At 45.7% G+C, this 14,171-nt stretch overlaps 1 protein-coding gene across 1 annotated transcript in view; it reads left to right on the top strand.

Moving 5' to 3' along the window:
* Positions 1–13,002, top strand: part of LOC144144541 (nose resistant to fluoxetine protein 6-like) — a 113,211-nt gene extending 100,209 nt beyond the window's left edge. The window contains exons 13-14 of the mRNA XM_077676049.1: positions 4,396–4,538; positions 7,929–13,002. Coding sequence (XP_077532175.1) covers positions 4,396–4,538; positions 7,929–8,192 — 407 coding nt within the window. The 3' untranslated portion in view covers positions 8,193–13,002. The remainder of the gene's footprint in view (positions 1–4,395; positions 4,539–7,928) is intronic.
* The last annotated feature ends 1,169 nt before the right edge of the window (positions 13,003–14,171 follow it).

The raw sequence follows: 14,171 nt of genomic DNA, 5'->3' as shown, positions 1-14,171 counted from the left end.
ACAAAATCCAGTGCAACCATCAGCCCCTCACACCAAACCACAGGCATGTGAAGTACGAAAAATATATTGCACGAAAATGAATACGGAGAAAAGAGAAATAAATAAAAGGCCACACCATACAAGCGGTGATTTACGGCCTTCCAAATTATTTCACATCATTTCAGTAATCGTTACACAGAGTAATTTGGCCGCATTGTTCAGAACAACGCGAAGCCACTATAGTCATACCGGCCAACCTCCCCGAATTTTAATCGTGCCGTGTTCCTGTTTATCTCACGAAATGTTTCTGCATGCTCACCCAGAACAGCAGGAACTTTGGGCTACGAGATAAACTGACATACATTTGCAAAAGAGAAAGCAAAAACATTTCCGCGCCTTCATGTGAAATCACTAGTACACGCAACAGAGCGAACGTCGCACTAAACCCAGGAAACGTGCTTTCACGATGATGACGCCGTCTGCGTCACATTTTTGGCTGTACTTAAACATCTCCCTCCTCCCCCCCCCCCCCCCCCCCTTGCACTTGCAGTTTCATTTTGAACGAGGATACCACGTGGCAGCCGAAACGTTTTTCATTTCAGTAACGTGTTCTTCTACCGGTGGTTTCTTCCTCGGCTATTCGTAAAAAGGAATCGCGAACTTACATTTTTTCTTCGTCCAAATGTGTTGTGGGAGAGGATACATCTAGAACTTGCACAGATCTTCGAGTGGCATTCCCGGGAGGTCTGTGCCTGTAATGACTCAAAGGGTTATTTGGGTTAAAATGTAATAGGCTTTAGAGCTTGGCAGTTGGTATACATTCATAATAAAAGAACACCTCAAACTTGACAAGACGAAGAAAAGAACACAGCACAAGCCCTCACTAACAACTGGAGCTTTCTTAAAGAGCTCTTTTCGAAAAAGAGTTCTTGTTGGCTCTGCAAAACCACGCATCTTATAGAATAGGTAGAGTTGCTGAAAAACTACAAAGCTCCATGCTGAGGAAATCGTTATGTGAATTCATAACGTTCATGTAGTAACGAACTGATAGAGTCACTAAACATGAGGCAAAATAAGATACGAAATATAACATCATAACACTTGAAAGGCATCGCATTTTTGCAAGTGAATCATACTTTTGTCTGTGCAGGCCTGGGTGCCATCTTTACAAAGAATATTTGAATGAATGTGTTTTAGTTATTGTATTTTCATACCGTTGTTTCCACTGAAATCAGACTTCATTTCAACTTGTGTCATACGCAGGGGAGTCCTGGTTGTCAGCTCAAGGAACACTGCCTGCAAGAAAAACAGTAGTGCTGATAAGTCATAGCATAGGTATGGGACATCTTGAAGGTAGCGCACTTAAACACGGACACTAGCGAAAGGAACGACAAACCACAGCGCTGGTGTCCTTTCGCTAGTGTCCATGTTTAAGTGCGCTACCTTCAAGATGTCCCATATGCATTACCAACTAGCCCAGTTGTCACTTCTTCTATAGCATAGGTAGCCAGATGCAACCACACTTTTCGAACAGCCAGTAACCGATGAGGGTGCAGCACCCATTTTTACTCCTGCACTTGTCTCTATGTAATTCGTCACAATTTCTGTATCATCAAAAAACAACAACAATCAAGCAGCCTGCATGCTGGCTCATACATACCACCATTCTGTAAAGTCGCTCTACTGCACTATATATCACGCGAGACAATCATTTGCCCTGCAATACCACGCGAATAAATAAACGACTGATTTGTGCGAAAGAGAATAATAAACCCACTTAACATGGTGAAAATGCCCCGCTACTTCAAAATGACTAACACCAAATTTACCCACTCAAGGAAAAGAATGAAAAAAATGAAGAGTGTTCCGCATATGAAAACTGTTTTTTGTACGATAGGGCAAACTTTCACAAAAAAAAGAGGCTTGTGCTGGACAAAAGTGAGTTTAGAAATTTCGGGCAGCATTTAGTGGACTATTTTTCTGCAGCACACACCTTGTGTTTATCCGGATATATTACTACAAGATCAATAAACTAGACACCATTCCGAATATATGCAGCGAGAAAAATGAATATTTCCCGACGGCTTAAAAAAAATAGTAATACGCAGAGAATAGCGCGATAATATAAGGCATATAATGGGAAAATTTTCGAATACTCAAGCAGAGCTACCTGTCAATTACATGGGCCAATAACTCGTCAAGTGCGCCCGATGCAACCAACAGCGTAAACAAAACGCTCAACACATGACGAAGGCGCGCAGAGCAGAAAGCAGGTCACGAGCGCCGTTATCTGTTATAATGTACGGGCTCCCCCGATCGTCCACTCCAGTCTGACGCAACAAACGCAAGCCCGTGATTTCATTCAAGTGCCGCCGCAGGCAACAGAAAACGTCCAGCGAAGCAACCAGTCGGTTAACGAAAATTCCTCTCGAATGCTGCAATTTCAAATTGAAAAGCCCCCAGCGAATAGATACATCCAATGAAAACACGGAAACCGTTACAGGAATAAACTCACCGAGTTCGCTTTCACTGCCGCCGGGGCATTCGTCCAACATGCGAACTTGATGCTAATCGTAGAATAACGGGCCGTGTAGCGCTGCCAGTCACAAATGGGCTTGCCGCAGCCTCCGCGACTCACGCCGACAAATAAGTCTTGTAACAGCAATCCTTGCTTCATCGTACGGGTATCACAGCGGTAAAAAGGCTCGAGTGGCGCGAAAACGCGGCCACCGGGCCTGCGGGCGCCGCCATTTCTCCATATCCCATCATGCAACGGAGAAATCAACGGCCGCCTGGAGAGAAGGCGCGACGAGCATCTTTTATAGGTTACAGGGCGTTTTATAGGTTACAACGTAAAGGTTACATGTCAGATATTGTTGATGTAACCTATAAATCATTAATGTAACCTATAAACCGCTTTTAACTTCACGCTTGTAACCCTTAGAATGGACTGGAATAAAGAAAACATCAAAATGTATCCATTGTAACCTTTATTTTATAGGTTACTTCTGTTTAGAAGTTACATTATGGGTTACAAGGATTAGAGTGTACCCTTGGTCCTTTCACTAATCCCCCACCTACAGTGGCTCTAGAGACCCTCCCAATAATTACTAGTATTCAGGACCTCTCTTTAGCACCCCCTAACCCCTCAGGATATACCATATACAGTGATTGATTGCGAGCTATCCGCGCCATTCACATGGGTGGGATTCCTGAAATACTACAGTATGATCGACGCTAAGCCTTAAAAAACTACGTCCCCACACTGTCACACTGAGGTGGATTCCTGGTGACGCTAGAATCCCAGTCAATGAGGTAATGCATAGCCTCGCCCGCGAACTTCTGCATCGGGCGCCTGGGATTCCCTGGCCTCATCCACACATGAGGTAGACTACTCTCCACTATAAAGAAGAAATAAAGCTTCATTATATGAACATCAGCAAAACTCTTCGTACTCTTCCTGTTCCAAACAAATCTCTAACCACCACGCAACTACGTATTCTTCGACGCGTACACTTAAATACAGTACTTACACCTGCTCGTTATTGTGTCTACCGTATCCGACACTTCCCAGCATGTCCCAGTTGTCCCGAACCATACGCTAATTTAGAACACTGTATTTTTGCCTGCTCCATTACAATTCAGTCCCCGCATTTTCCATACTCTCCTCCTTTAACATGGCGGATTTGGCTAAGCTCGGACCAGCTTATGGACCAGTTAGCGTTGGTGAACCTGGCCCGGGACATTCTTGACGCTTAATGTTGCGTTTGAATAAAGTTTTTTTCTTCCTCCTCGTCCACCGCCGGTCAAACATTTGGGTTTGGGGTGTACGGTGCGACTCTGTAGTCTGCACCTGCAGCTTGGCGTCCGCTTCGACCATGTCGAAATGGAGCAATAGGATTCACGCCGGCTTCATAACGCGAGGGGCCCAGGTTTGATTCCGGCTGCAGGACACGTTTTTTTTTTTTTTCATTCACTTCACCCACGATCATTCTTCATCATCGCCGGAGAAAGTTGGCTTCCCTGCAGGGCGTATTGGCGTACAATAGCATCGGTGAGGACACTAAAGCTTCGCTATAAAACGTATTAGGCAGAAAAGGGTATTATGCAGAATCATATCGACGAGATTCTCCTGTATTGTTTTTTTATCAGCCTTCCGATCAGCGTTCTGGTTCTCAAAATCAAACTCTCAACTTTCTACTGTTAACAAACGTGAAACTCACATTCTGTCAGCTAACGTGACTATTTTTTCATGCGGAGCAGCATTATTGTGGTTCGGTATTTAGTGAAACCGCTGAGGCAACGGCGTCACCCGATTTTAGGCCCATTAAACGTTGCCCGTCCATCGAACCAGCGCGTATGATGTGTAAGGGGTAGAAGGCGGTCCTAATTAACACGCCGCCTGCTGCTGCGCAGGCATTCCGGCACGGTTCCTGTCATGGGGCCCGTTCGTGGCGCTGAGCCGACTCTCGTTCAGCGCCTACCTTCTGCACATCCTGGTGCTGTTCGTGCGCTTCGGCAGCATCCGGGAGCGACTCTACAGCAGCCATTTCATACAGGTCTCCCCCTTTGTCTTCCCCCACCTTTTAGCCAGGCTCCCTCCTAATGCGCTGATGCTGTGCACAAAGAGTGAAGCACGGGCGTCATACTCAAGTTGTGATTGAAGCGGAAGACCCAGCCCATACATAGTGAACTTGACCGCCAGTCTTGGTTTGCAGCTTCCGAGCTAGAGGGGCCGTGAATCAGGGGAATCCTAGCCGAGAGCAATACCTTGAAGGATAGGAGCCTGGATGTAAAGGGCTTAGTCCACCAGGAGGGTTCGGCAATGCAGAGATCTTCATACCATAAATACACGAGGCATTTTTTTTTCGAAATGGGCCAGATCCAGAAACCGAAACTAAGTCAGATAAAACTGCAGTGACAAGAAAAACTCGGCAAATATCCCCTGAAAAAGCTATGGCAAGTAAATAGGTGAAACAACGCCCTGCAAACGTGTACGCAGATCGTGGTTCGTATAAAAAATGAGCCAGATCCTGCTGTTTCACGGATCAAAATGAGCCAAATCCATTTTCATAAAGGGTGTTTGGTTTTGGCTTGACTATTTCGACTGTTTCGAGGGTGTTTTCAGAAGTTTTTTTTTCTTTGCTTTTAGGAGCTGGCTTACCATTAGTTCAGAGGGCAATTAGGAGGTCGGCGAAAGATTTTTTCCCAAATGTCAACGACGAAGTGAACAGAAGAAATGAACGCATTGGAACTAAGAGATGTGAACCAATGATTTCATCTGACTTTCCCGTAGGATTAACTCTGGTTATACTCATTTTTTACTCCCATATTTACCATTCTAGTACCTAACTAAATAGCCGCCGCCCAAAAGCCCTGGAAAATCTCCCCCCCCCCCTCCCCCACTGTGGGTACGAACCATTTCACAAAGGTAAAAAAGAAGACATGAGCCCCCTTCTTGTGAAGCACTTTGAGCAGTTTTTTTTCTGTATATATTTCCCTAATATTTTATTTAATTCCTTAAATATGTTTCTTTAATTACTTTGTAATTTCTCTCTGTGAGCGCCCCTTTCCTGGCCAATCCCCCTGAGTGGGTATGAGCCATCTCTTTTGGCACCACCACCACCACCACCACCACCTTAGGAATTCATGGCAAGGCAACGAAGAGCCTGCCTACTTTGTGAGTGCGTTCAGGCATGCCCAAGAAAATTACCTTAGGAAAGAATTCTAAAAGAGCTGCTAATGGTGCCAAGAGGACTCGCCTGCTTTCCACGTACAGTTCTACTGTTCTTGGAGCCATTTTTCGTATGTTTAATGCCTTTTCCGCCAAAACTTAATTGCAAGATTCTTGAAAGTCAATTTAAACAAAGTTTTAATAAGAATACCGCATAAACTTGAGTGTTTTTATTCAATATGAGCCAAATCAAAGCTCATCGCCCCAATATTGCTCAAATTAGCAACATAATTTTTAATTAGTTATGGCGATAAACTTCTCCTAGCTGACATGTAAAATATATATTATAATAGCTTTGACAGCGTTGTATTTAGGTCCCGTCTCAAATTCGCGTTAGATGGATCTGGCTCATTCCGAAAAAAAAAAAAACGACTACATGGGCATGCAAGCACTACTTATGAGGAGCAAATGTGAAAGTAAGGCTTGGCAGGGAATGTGCCGTTGACTTATACCGTCGAGTTTAGTGTTGCAGCGAGCTGAATGAAAGTTGTTTCGCTGCAGCAGGTGGCGCTGCAGGTGGAGCCAAGTAGCGCTCTCGCACTAAAAAAAAATACAAAAGGTGGGTGGAGAGACTTTGTTCGCGTCCACAATAACACAGCTTCTTTGTGAACAACAGGCTGTGAAAGTCCCTTCTTGTAAAAATAACGAAGGGAGCTAGGGACCACAATCCCCACAGATTGAGATATCCAACAGTCACAGTGGTAAGAACGTAAAACAAAAAAAAAAAGTAATCTATCGCTATGAATTTAAGCTGGCATCACTGACTGACCGACTAAATCATGAGCGCCCAGCGCCAAACCACTGGGACCAGAGACATGGCTATCGGACGCCGAAGTTCACTTTCTTTTACCTTTTCAACCACAAGGGCCGGAAAAGAGTATGTCTTTTTGCAGACCTGTAACCATTGTTACACGCTAAACGTATAGCACGTGTTCTTGCGTTTAAAGCTTACCCTTGACGAGAAACAGGTTTCTAAATGATCTAAAATTTCAGACCGAAGTTAAATTAACAACTTTTCGTGACTGCTACAAGGTATTTTATGCCATTAACGTTATCCAATTTGGTTGCTCGTATACTTATAAAAATATAGAAAAGAGTATTTCGGAATATTCGAAAATTGTATTCATAAAGGTCAAATTAATAACGAACAAATGAACAAATCCCTCGCTATCTGTTAGGCTCACGAGGTGTACGGGTCAGCTTTTGATTCTTGATATTACCCAAACAGACGTGTACAGATATTCCAGGTTCTTTTCTTTACTAGGGCAATGACGGGAAAAGATAAGATGAATCAGATGGGGAAGAAAGGAAACTGTCATAGTGTCAGAAGAGGGGACTTGGAAGAATGAAGTTCTGCCTGTTGAGACTGATGGGCGATGGCTGGAGTCGGTGAAGTAAGGGATGGAACCGTGATCAAGTAGCCAAGCGATTCATTTCGGGATGGTCTAAACTCGTTGGGCGGGACGAGTAGGGTGTAGAACCTGGCTCATATTACGGGGCAGCCTTGAAGCGCAGATTAGGGAGCGTGTCCCAGGGAGGGACTTGAAATGGTATGGGAAGCAGTGATGAAAGGCGGTAGTTAAGTGTTTCCAGAACGGTCTGAGCTTGGGAAGAAGTCTTCAGCCGTTCGAGTTGGCCTCTGCGATGGCACGCGATGCGCCCCTCGTGAGTGTTGTAAATTCCGAGTTCTAGACAGAGATGGGCACTCCGACGGCGATCCGATAACACTTATGGAACGAGGCCTCGAGGGCTATGGGTTGAGATGGTGAGGGCTGTAACAAAAGGAATAGAGGCACGATTAGAAAGAGCTACGAGTATTTGGTGTCGTAGCAGTTGCAAAGTTAGCTTTCGTTTCCCATGACCTGGGGCCCTCCCTTGGTTTGGCCAGCTGTGTGTAGCCTCACTACTCCAGCCACTTTCTATGTGCACTTTATGGGATGCTGAATGAACTTAAAAGGCACAGGCATAAGAAGAAGGGGAGACCGGCTTCCTTATTCACCCCCTTTGTACCTCTTTTAGAGGAATTCCTCTTCAACAACGCATCGCCTTCCGCAGCAGGAGCCGCGGTCCTCCAGCATGTTCTTAAATGCGCATTTAGAGCTACGCGGGGACTGGCAGGTCTACACTGCAGCCAGCTTTTGTGTACACCCTTAACAGTGGTCGGCCTTGCATTACATACCCCTGCATCCATAAAGCGCATTTTCCCGCTGTGCAGCTGTGCGAGTTCATCGTGGTGACGGTGCTGTCGTACAGCGGTGCGTACGTGTTTCATCTACTCTTCGAAGCCCCCAGCATGCAGTTCTTGACCATGGCCACGTCGGCTGTGGCTGGGAAGCTGCTGCTGGCTGACGAGCCGCCTCCGCAGCGACGCGCTGCAAATTGTCACGTCTTCCACGTCGGAGGCAGTGAGAAGCCGCCGAAAGATGCCAAGGGTCTCGGAGGGCAGCAAGGCCAAGGGCCCAAGTCCACTCACCTCTAGGCTTTTGTCGGCATGTGCGCTTCGCCGATTTCTTTCTGTGTGTGCTAGTGCCGCTGCGCGAACGTTCATTGTCGTGGTATATACCTGAAGTTTACGAGGAAACATCTATTTCAAAAACCATAATTGATGTTTGACGTACATTAGGCACAATTATGACCGGCTACGGTGCACAGTTTGTACCAACAAGCTCAAAACTATCACGTAAGTATTTTTTGCAAGCGAAAAAGCGATAATACAACGTATGGCAGTAAGACTGCCCTGAAAGTTTCGTATCGGCTTGAACATTAGTTGCGTCCAACTATTAAATGTTTCTGGATTTAAAATAGGCGAAGGGTGCATGCCAGGGCACGTTTTCAGCAGACCTTTCCCTAAATAACATTTGTGCAGCTGCACAAAGCCCATTCGTGGGCGCATTGGGCAAAAGCTAAAGCAAGTTCTATATCAGCAAGCAAGTACTGAACCAAGTACTAAAATTTCGCAAGTGCTTGCAAACAGCCTGAAGGATTTCATTATCTTTGTGAACGGCGGAAAGAATCGCCACACCTGGCTCACATAAACTGTAGAAAGGAGAGTAGGATTGCTCTTGCTTAATGCGACATGGCTAGTTTGCAAGGATGTCAAGCTGGGCTATGGTATCCGCCCAGTCTTGAGTGTGTGCGCACGTCGATCACCAGACCACGCCCAGCACTCGTGTGAGCATTCGCTATTGAAGTCAGTAATTTAAAGACTCCACCATAACAGCTGATAAAATGGGAATTTTTAAATTGTACACTTGCACAGTACCCTAAATAACACCGACTGCGTCCAAAAGCGATGCTTTCCTAGAGATAGACGTACGGTTGACATGCGTGGTTGCTATGCGCGGCATGCGACAAAGACGAACTTACACAGTTTCGCAGAGAGGCGCGCAAAGCCGGGCTCACACTATAGGGGTGCCTTTCCGATCATCTCCCTCAGAGAGCGCACCCAACAGTAGTGGCTGCGTTGCACATCACACCGCCACAAACGAACAAGGCACGTACAACAAGATTGTATTTCTGGGAGTGGGAAGGACGAAGGAGCATACGCGAAATGATGGGTTTGAATACCGTGCGATTTCGCGGAAGAGCCCATACAAGCGCGCACTCGCCCACGGAGGCACTCGCCCTCCTAACGCACAAACTTTGACGTCATACGTTGTCAAAAACACCTTATTGGGGTATTGGGAGCATTTATTTAGCGATGCTTAATAAGCGGTATTATGCTTCTAGCATGAGAGAGAGCGCATTACCGAAGCACGGACCTCGAACACAGGTGGGCTCTGTCAGTGGCGTAGGGATGTGTGTTTGTCAGGATGAGTTTTTTTTATTCACGAAAAAATCGGCAGTTTCGTTTCGGGTGAAAGCGAAGGGCGTTGGCCAGACCTCGGCCGCGAGGGGCTGATCGAAATCCGTGACTTCTCGCGAGCCCTCGTAACCCAACGTCATTATGCAGGACCCCAATAAAACCAACGGCGTGAAGTTCCACTTCGTCACTCGTGTGTCGGCATGGGTCGTGCCAAGAACAAATGCGCCCAATGTCAGAAAACTCACCGCGAACGCAAAAGGTAGTAGAACGAAGGCGCCGCCAGTAGCAGCGAAGACACGTCTTTTTCACAAGCCCTTCCCTTTTCCAAGCATGCATTAAATTCTGTGACCTCAACTTTAACAGAAAGGTTAGCGCGATAATTGTTTTTTTAGCTTGTGGCCACATTGTACCTTATTTGCCAAATAAGTCCCACACAATACAGGGCTTTTGACGTAGGCGTCATCTCTCTTGTTCAGCCTAGCGAAAGATTCCTTAACGAGCGCAGAAAGCTTTGACAAATATAAAGGAAACTACGCCGATGGTGCGGCAAGAGTGCCAACAAACTGCTCTTTAAGGGGACGTAAAGCACACACCAGCGCTCATAATGTAAGTTTCAACGCGCACCACTTTTCTTCCATTCATGCCGCACAGTTGCCCAGTAACTGAGCAGTGAAATTTCGCAACAACCCCCTGCACTATCTGGTGTTATGGGAGCAATAATTTAATGTTAGGTAAACACACGGCGCATGAATTGTGAAGGGCGCATTAGTGATGGAAGCACTTTCTCACAGATGGGGCCATCGAGTCACGTCAAAACGCAGATACCTGAAGAGCGACGAGAGTTTTAGTCGCGTGCTCCATTACTCCCTAGCCGAACAACGATTTTTGTGAACCCGCACACGTTTGTTTTCGGTGGGTGATACAAAACGTGTATTTTCACGCATTTAAAATTATCCTAGAAGCACCCCAATGAATGTATTACGGCACATTCGCAGCAGCAGAGAGCGCATGTGGACTAAGAGGACAATAAAAACTAATCGGCTTAGGGGCATGGCTGAGGCAAAAAAAAAAACAGGAAAAAAAAAACAAATCTTCTGCCCAAGTCTTTATTGTTTACCTTACAGTCCTCATTTTATATTCCTCATGGAAATTTTCCGAGGAAGCGGATTATAAATATTTTATAAATGGTGGGCGTACCGCGAAATGATGTTTTCTATCCCGCATGCAGTGTGGGTACAATGTTATTGCTTAGGGATACCCAGCATAAGCAGCGATTTTGTCGATGTCGAAAAAGTCCTACGTGTGTTGGGAGGCGTCCATTAGCACGAAGGTCCTGTACAGAAATACTCCAGGAAATGCAGGCTGCAACCCACTAACTTTTCCATGAGCGCAAAACGCAACTTTCGGGGTGAATGTGTGCCAGGCCCTCAGAGTAAGATGCGGCCAACTTGTGGGGCTACGATGACGTGTTCACCACTGCAAACGTGTTGCGGTCGGCATCTCTACAACCTTTTTTAGGGATTTTAGCAACACAGACGAGCTAAGTATGAGCCAGGTGGGGCAGTTTTGTAAGGTATCACACAAACTTTAAGAACGTGTCGTCGCGACCGGCAAATACGAAAATACGGTGCGAGTGAAAGTTTACTGCTAATAAGCGGTAACATTGAGATCCGCGATTGCCTGGCTTTCCCCAACGTCGCGGGAAAGAAAAGGGTACTTAGGAAGTCGAGGAAGCACTGTATGCTTGCGAAGGAAACACATGGAACATGCTCGATAAGTCGTTACACTCTCTCTGCTCGTTCGTTTTTATTATGCTGTGCGAAGTGTTGTTCTCAGATATTGTGGCGTTATTTTAGCAGACTTTTATACGTGAAGTAAGGCTGCTTTGCTACACCTTCATAAGCCCCTTTCTTTCGGGGTACTGTGACACCACGTCCGTTTCCTGTGCATGCATCGGGACCGTTCTGCACCGTAACAAATAAAAAATATGTAGATGAGCGGCATGCCTAACGTTCAGCAGTTATTGGCTCAGGTAAAATTTAGTAACATTTAGCGCAATCTTATATTGACCATACTCTACCTTACAAGGAATGATCTCTTGAACACAACCATATGAATTCTGCTGATTGAGCAATCTCGTTATTTCCATACATACACCAAGAAAGCCGTGAAAATTCAGGCTTTAGAATGCAGAGCAGAGGGAGAAATCGAGAGACATAGAGAAAACAAGGGGCAAATTTACGGGCCGTTTGGGAATCAGTTGCAGTCTTCTTCTCTTGCGCAAAGCGAAGGTTTGACACAACTCGGCTAGATTTGTCGCTAAACTAAGAAGGCATACACAGCATAGCGAAAGTTCAATACAAAACGCATTACCCTTCTTTACGCCAAACTCGTTCTTAGATGCTCCAATGATTACCAAACAGCTTTTCTGGGAAGAAGAAGATGCAAACAGGGGATGCCGCAAAGTCGATATAATTTCAGCCCCTTCTTCCCTTTCCCTGGTCGGTCATCATCATACATCTTACTTTACATTGGGAATGCTTTCCAATCTTCAACCGACCTGTACTGACTTATTAACTGCGTGCTTTTTCTCGCTCCAAGAGGGGCTTGCATTCTTGTACGAACGCACATGGTGCGTTTTAACTTCGGGTATAGGCTACTTTCTTCAAGGAGAAACAAGATAAACAAAGTAGGGAGGTTGGTAGGGTTCACAGTGCACATGGAATCATGCGTATGGAGACTGAAACCGCCGAAAGGTCGTGTACTTGTGGGTTTCTGAGGAACGGTAGATCTGACGCGAGGCTTTCTAAGCATTCTTTTTCACTGTTTTCTTTTTTACTGTAGTTTTTGTTGTGGCGTAGTGCGAAACGCGAGGATTTTACGCTAAAGACGCACTGCTAAGATGTGCGAAGTAGACGAATGAATTAAAGCAATGTTGTTCTCATTTCAGTGAAAGGTAACTTGTACTTACTTTCCAGAATGAGCTAGCTAAAATAATGTTTCCGCATTTGTAGTTTACTCTAAGTACGGCGTATCCGGGTAAAGGTTAGAAAAACTCAAACGGCGCGAAATGTTTTACATGTTCAACTGCAAATGCAAGAGAAGCAATTGTGTGAGTCAGATTTCAGCAAGTTCCAGCAAAAAGCTTCCTGCCAAGCTGTGCTTCAAGCCACGCGTAAAATCCGAGTAGGACATGTACATATAACACTAAGGCGCTAAGGATTTGCGCATGAAATAAACGTGCATTCTTGTGCTTCAAAACAGAATGTCAAAGTATCAAATCACCTCATCTTGTTTTCGTTGACCATGCTCCTGTTGTACTACATTTCACTAGTCACACCATTTGCATCTTGATTTTTCCTCTTGCAACAAACTATATTTCTTTTCATATTGAATGCTTGGTTACTTCTGCTGTAAGACAGGTAAATGAATTTAGGCACTGATGAAAAGGAAAGAAGGAAATAAACTTCATTTTTTCCAAGCACCACTAGTCCGGGGTGCTTTATTGGGCAGCTGTGGCCAACGCTTCCTCTGCTCTGGAAGTCAGCTGAGGTGAGTCTGAAGCACGAAGTAAAGTTGGTCGTGGTCTGAAGATGATTTTGAAGATCATTATGGGTAAAAAAGACTTCGTGTTTTTGCTTTATTCAAACAGACGGAAGAAAGCTATGGTTGAACGGCAGCCATTTTTTTTTTGGAACATTCGCAGGCAAGAAAGGCGGTATACGCCGAGAAAAGAAGAAATTAGCCCCAGTGATGTTTCTATTTTCTAGGCGGGGTTAGAATACAACGGTGTGTAATCACGGGAAAGAGAATCTCATGAAGGCCGCTGTAGAGGGCGCTACGCATATGCTTAAATAGACAGTCATGTGGCGCCCCTAAAAAAGAAAAAGGGGCGGCTCCCGCAAGCAACTGTTACAAGGCGATGTGGAAACATCGTGTGACGATGTAAATGTATTTACAAGATGGGAAACCGATGAGGGGTAGTGGCGTAGCAAACGGCTGGGCGAACCGAGCACCGACCGTTTTCTTCGTCGTCGTTCACCGATCACCTTAACATCCTTCTCACACGACACACTCTTCTAAATCATCATTTATGCCACAAAAAGCGGCCTAGTACGGGATATTTAGCAGTGGTCTGCACGACTTCTGAAACGATCCCTCGAAGACGGCGTCATAAGGACTGTGCTCCGCCTTCCCCATTCCTTTCCTCCCCTCCCTGGCATTTGGCCTTCCTTTCTAATAAAGTTAACAACAACAACAACTAGGCGCTCTAAAGTTCCTTGTTCTCGTCGTCTGCGATTCTTCCTTCAGAAGGGTATGTTACATAACCCGTCCGGCAGTGGAAGCACCGTCTCGTTGCCAGATACATTGAGGAGGAGCGGTTGTAGCAGGGTCCCGAGAGTAGTATGGCTTGAGGCGTACGACGTGGACGATATCAGTCGGCAGTTGCCCCCGTGAAGGTGGGGTCCAAGCAGGAATAACTTCGTATGTCACGTCAGTAACTCGGCGAAAGATGGGATAAGGGCCAGCGTATCGAGAGAGAAGCTTCTCAGAGAGGGCAACACGCCGTGAAGGGTACCACACCAAGACAAGAGAACCAGGAGAGAAGTGGGCCGGATGATGGTGGTGATCGTATCGGGCCTTTTGGACAGC

The sequence above is a fragment of the Haemaphysalis longicornis genome, unplaced genomic scaffold (genome assembly GCF_048455015.1).
Source record: "Haemaphysalis longicornis isolate Haplotype H1 unplaced genomic scaffold, Haemaphysalis longicornis Haplotype H1 scaffold_1, whole genome shotgun sequence".
Taxonomy (NCBI): Eukaryota; Metazoa; Arthropoda; class Arachnida; order Ixodida; family Ixodidae; genus Haemaphysalis; species Haemaphysalis longicornis.
The sequence above is the reverse complement of the archived record's forward strand: the minus strand, read 5'-3'. Positions and strand labels throughout refer to the sequence as shown.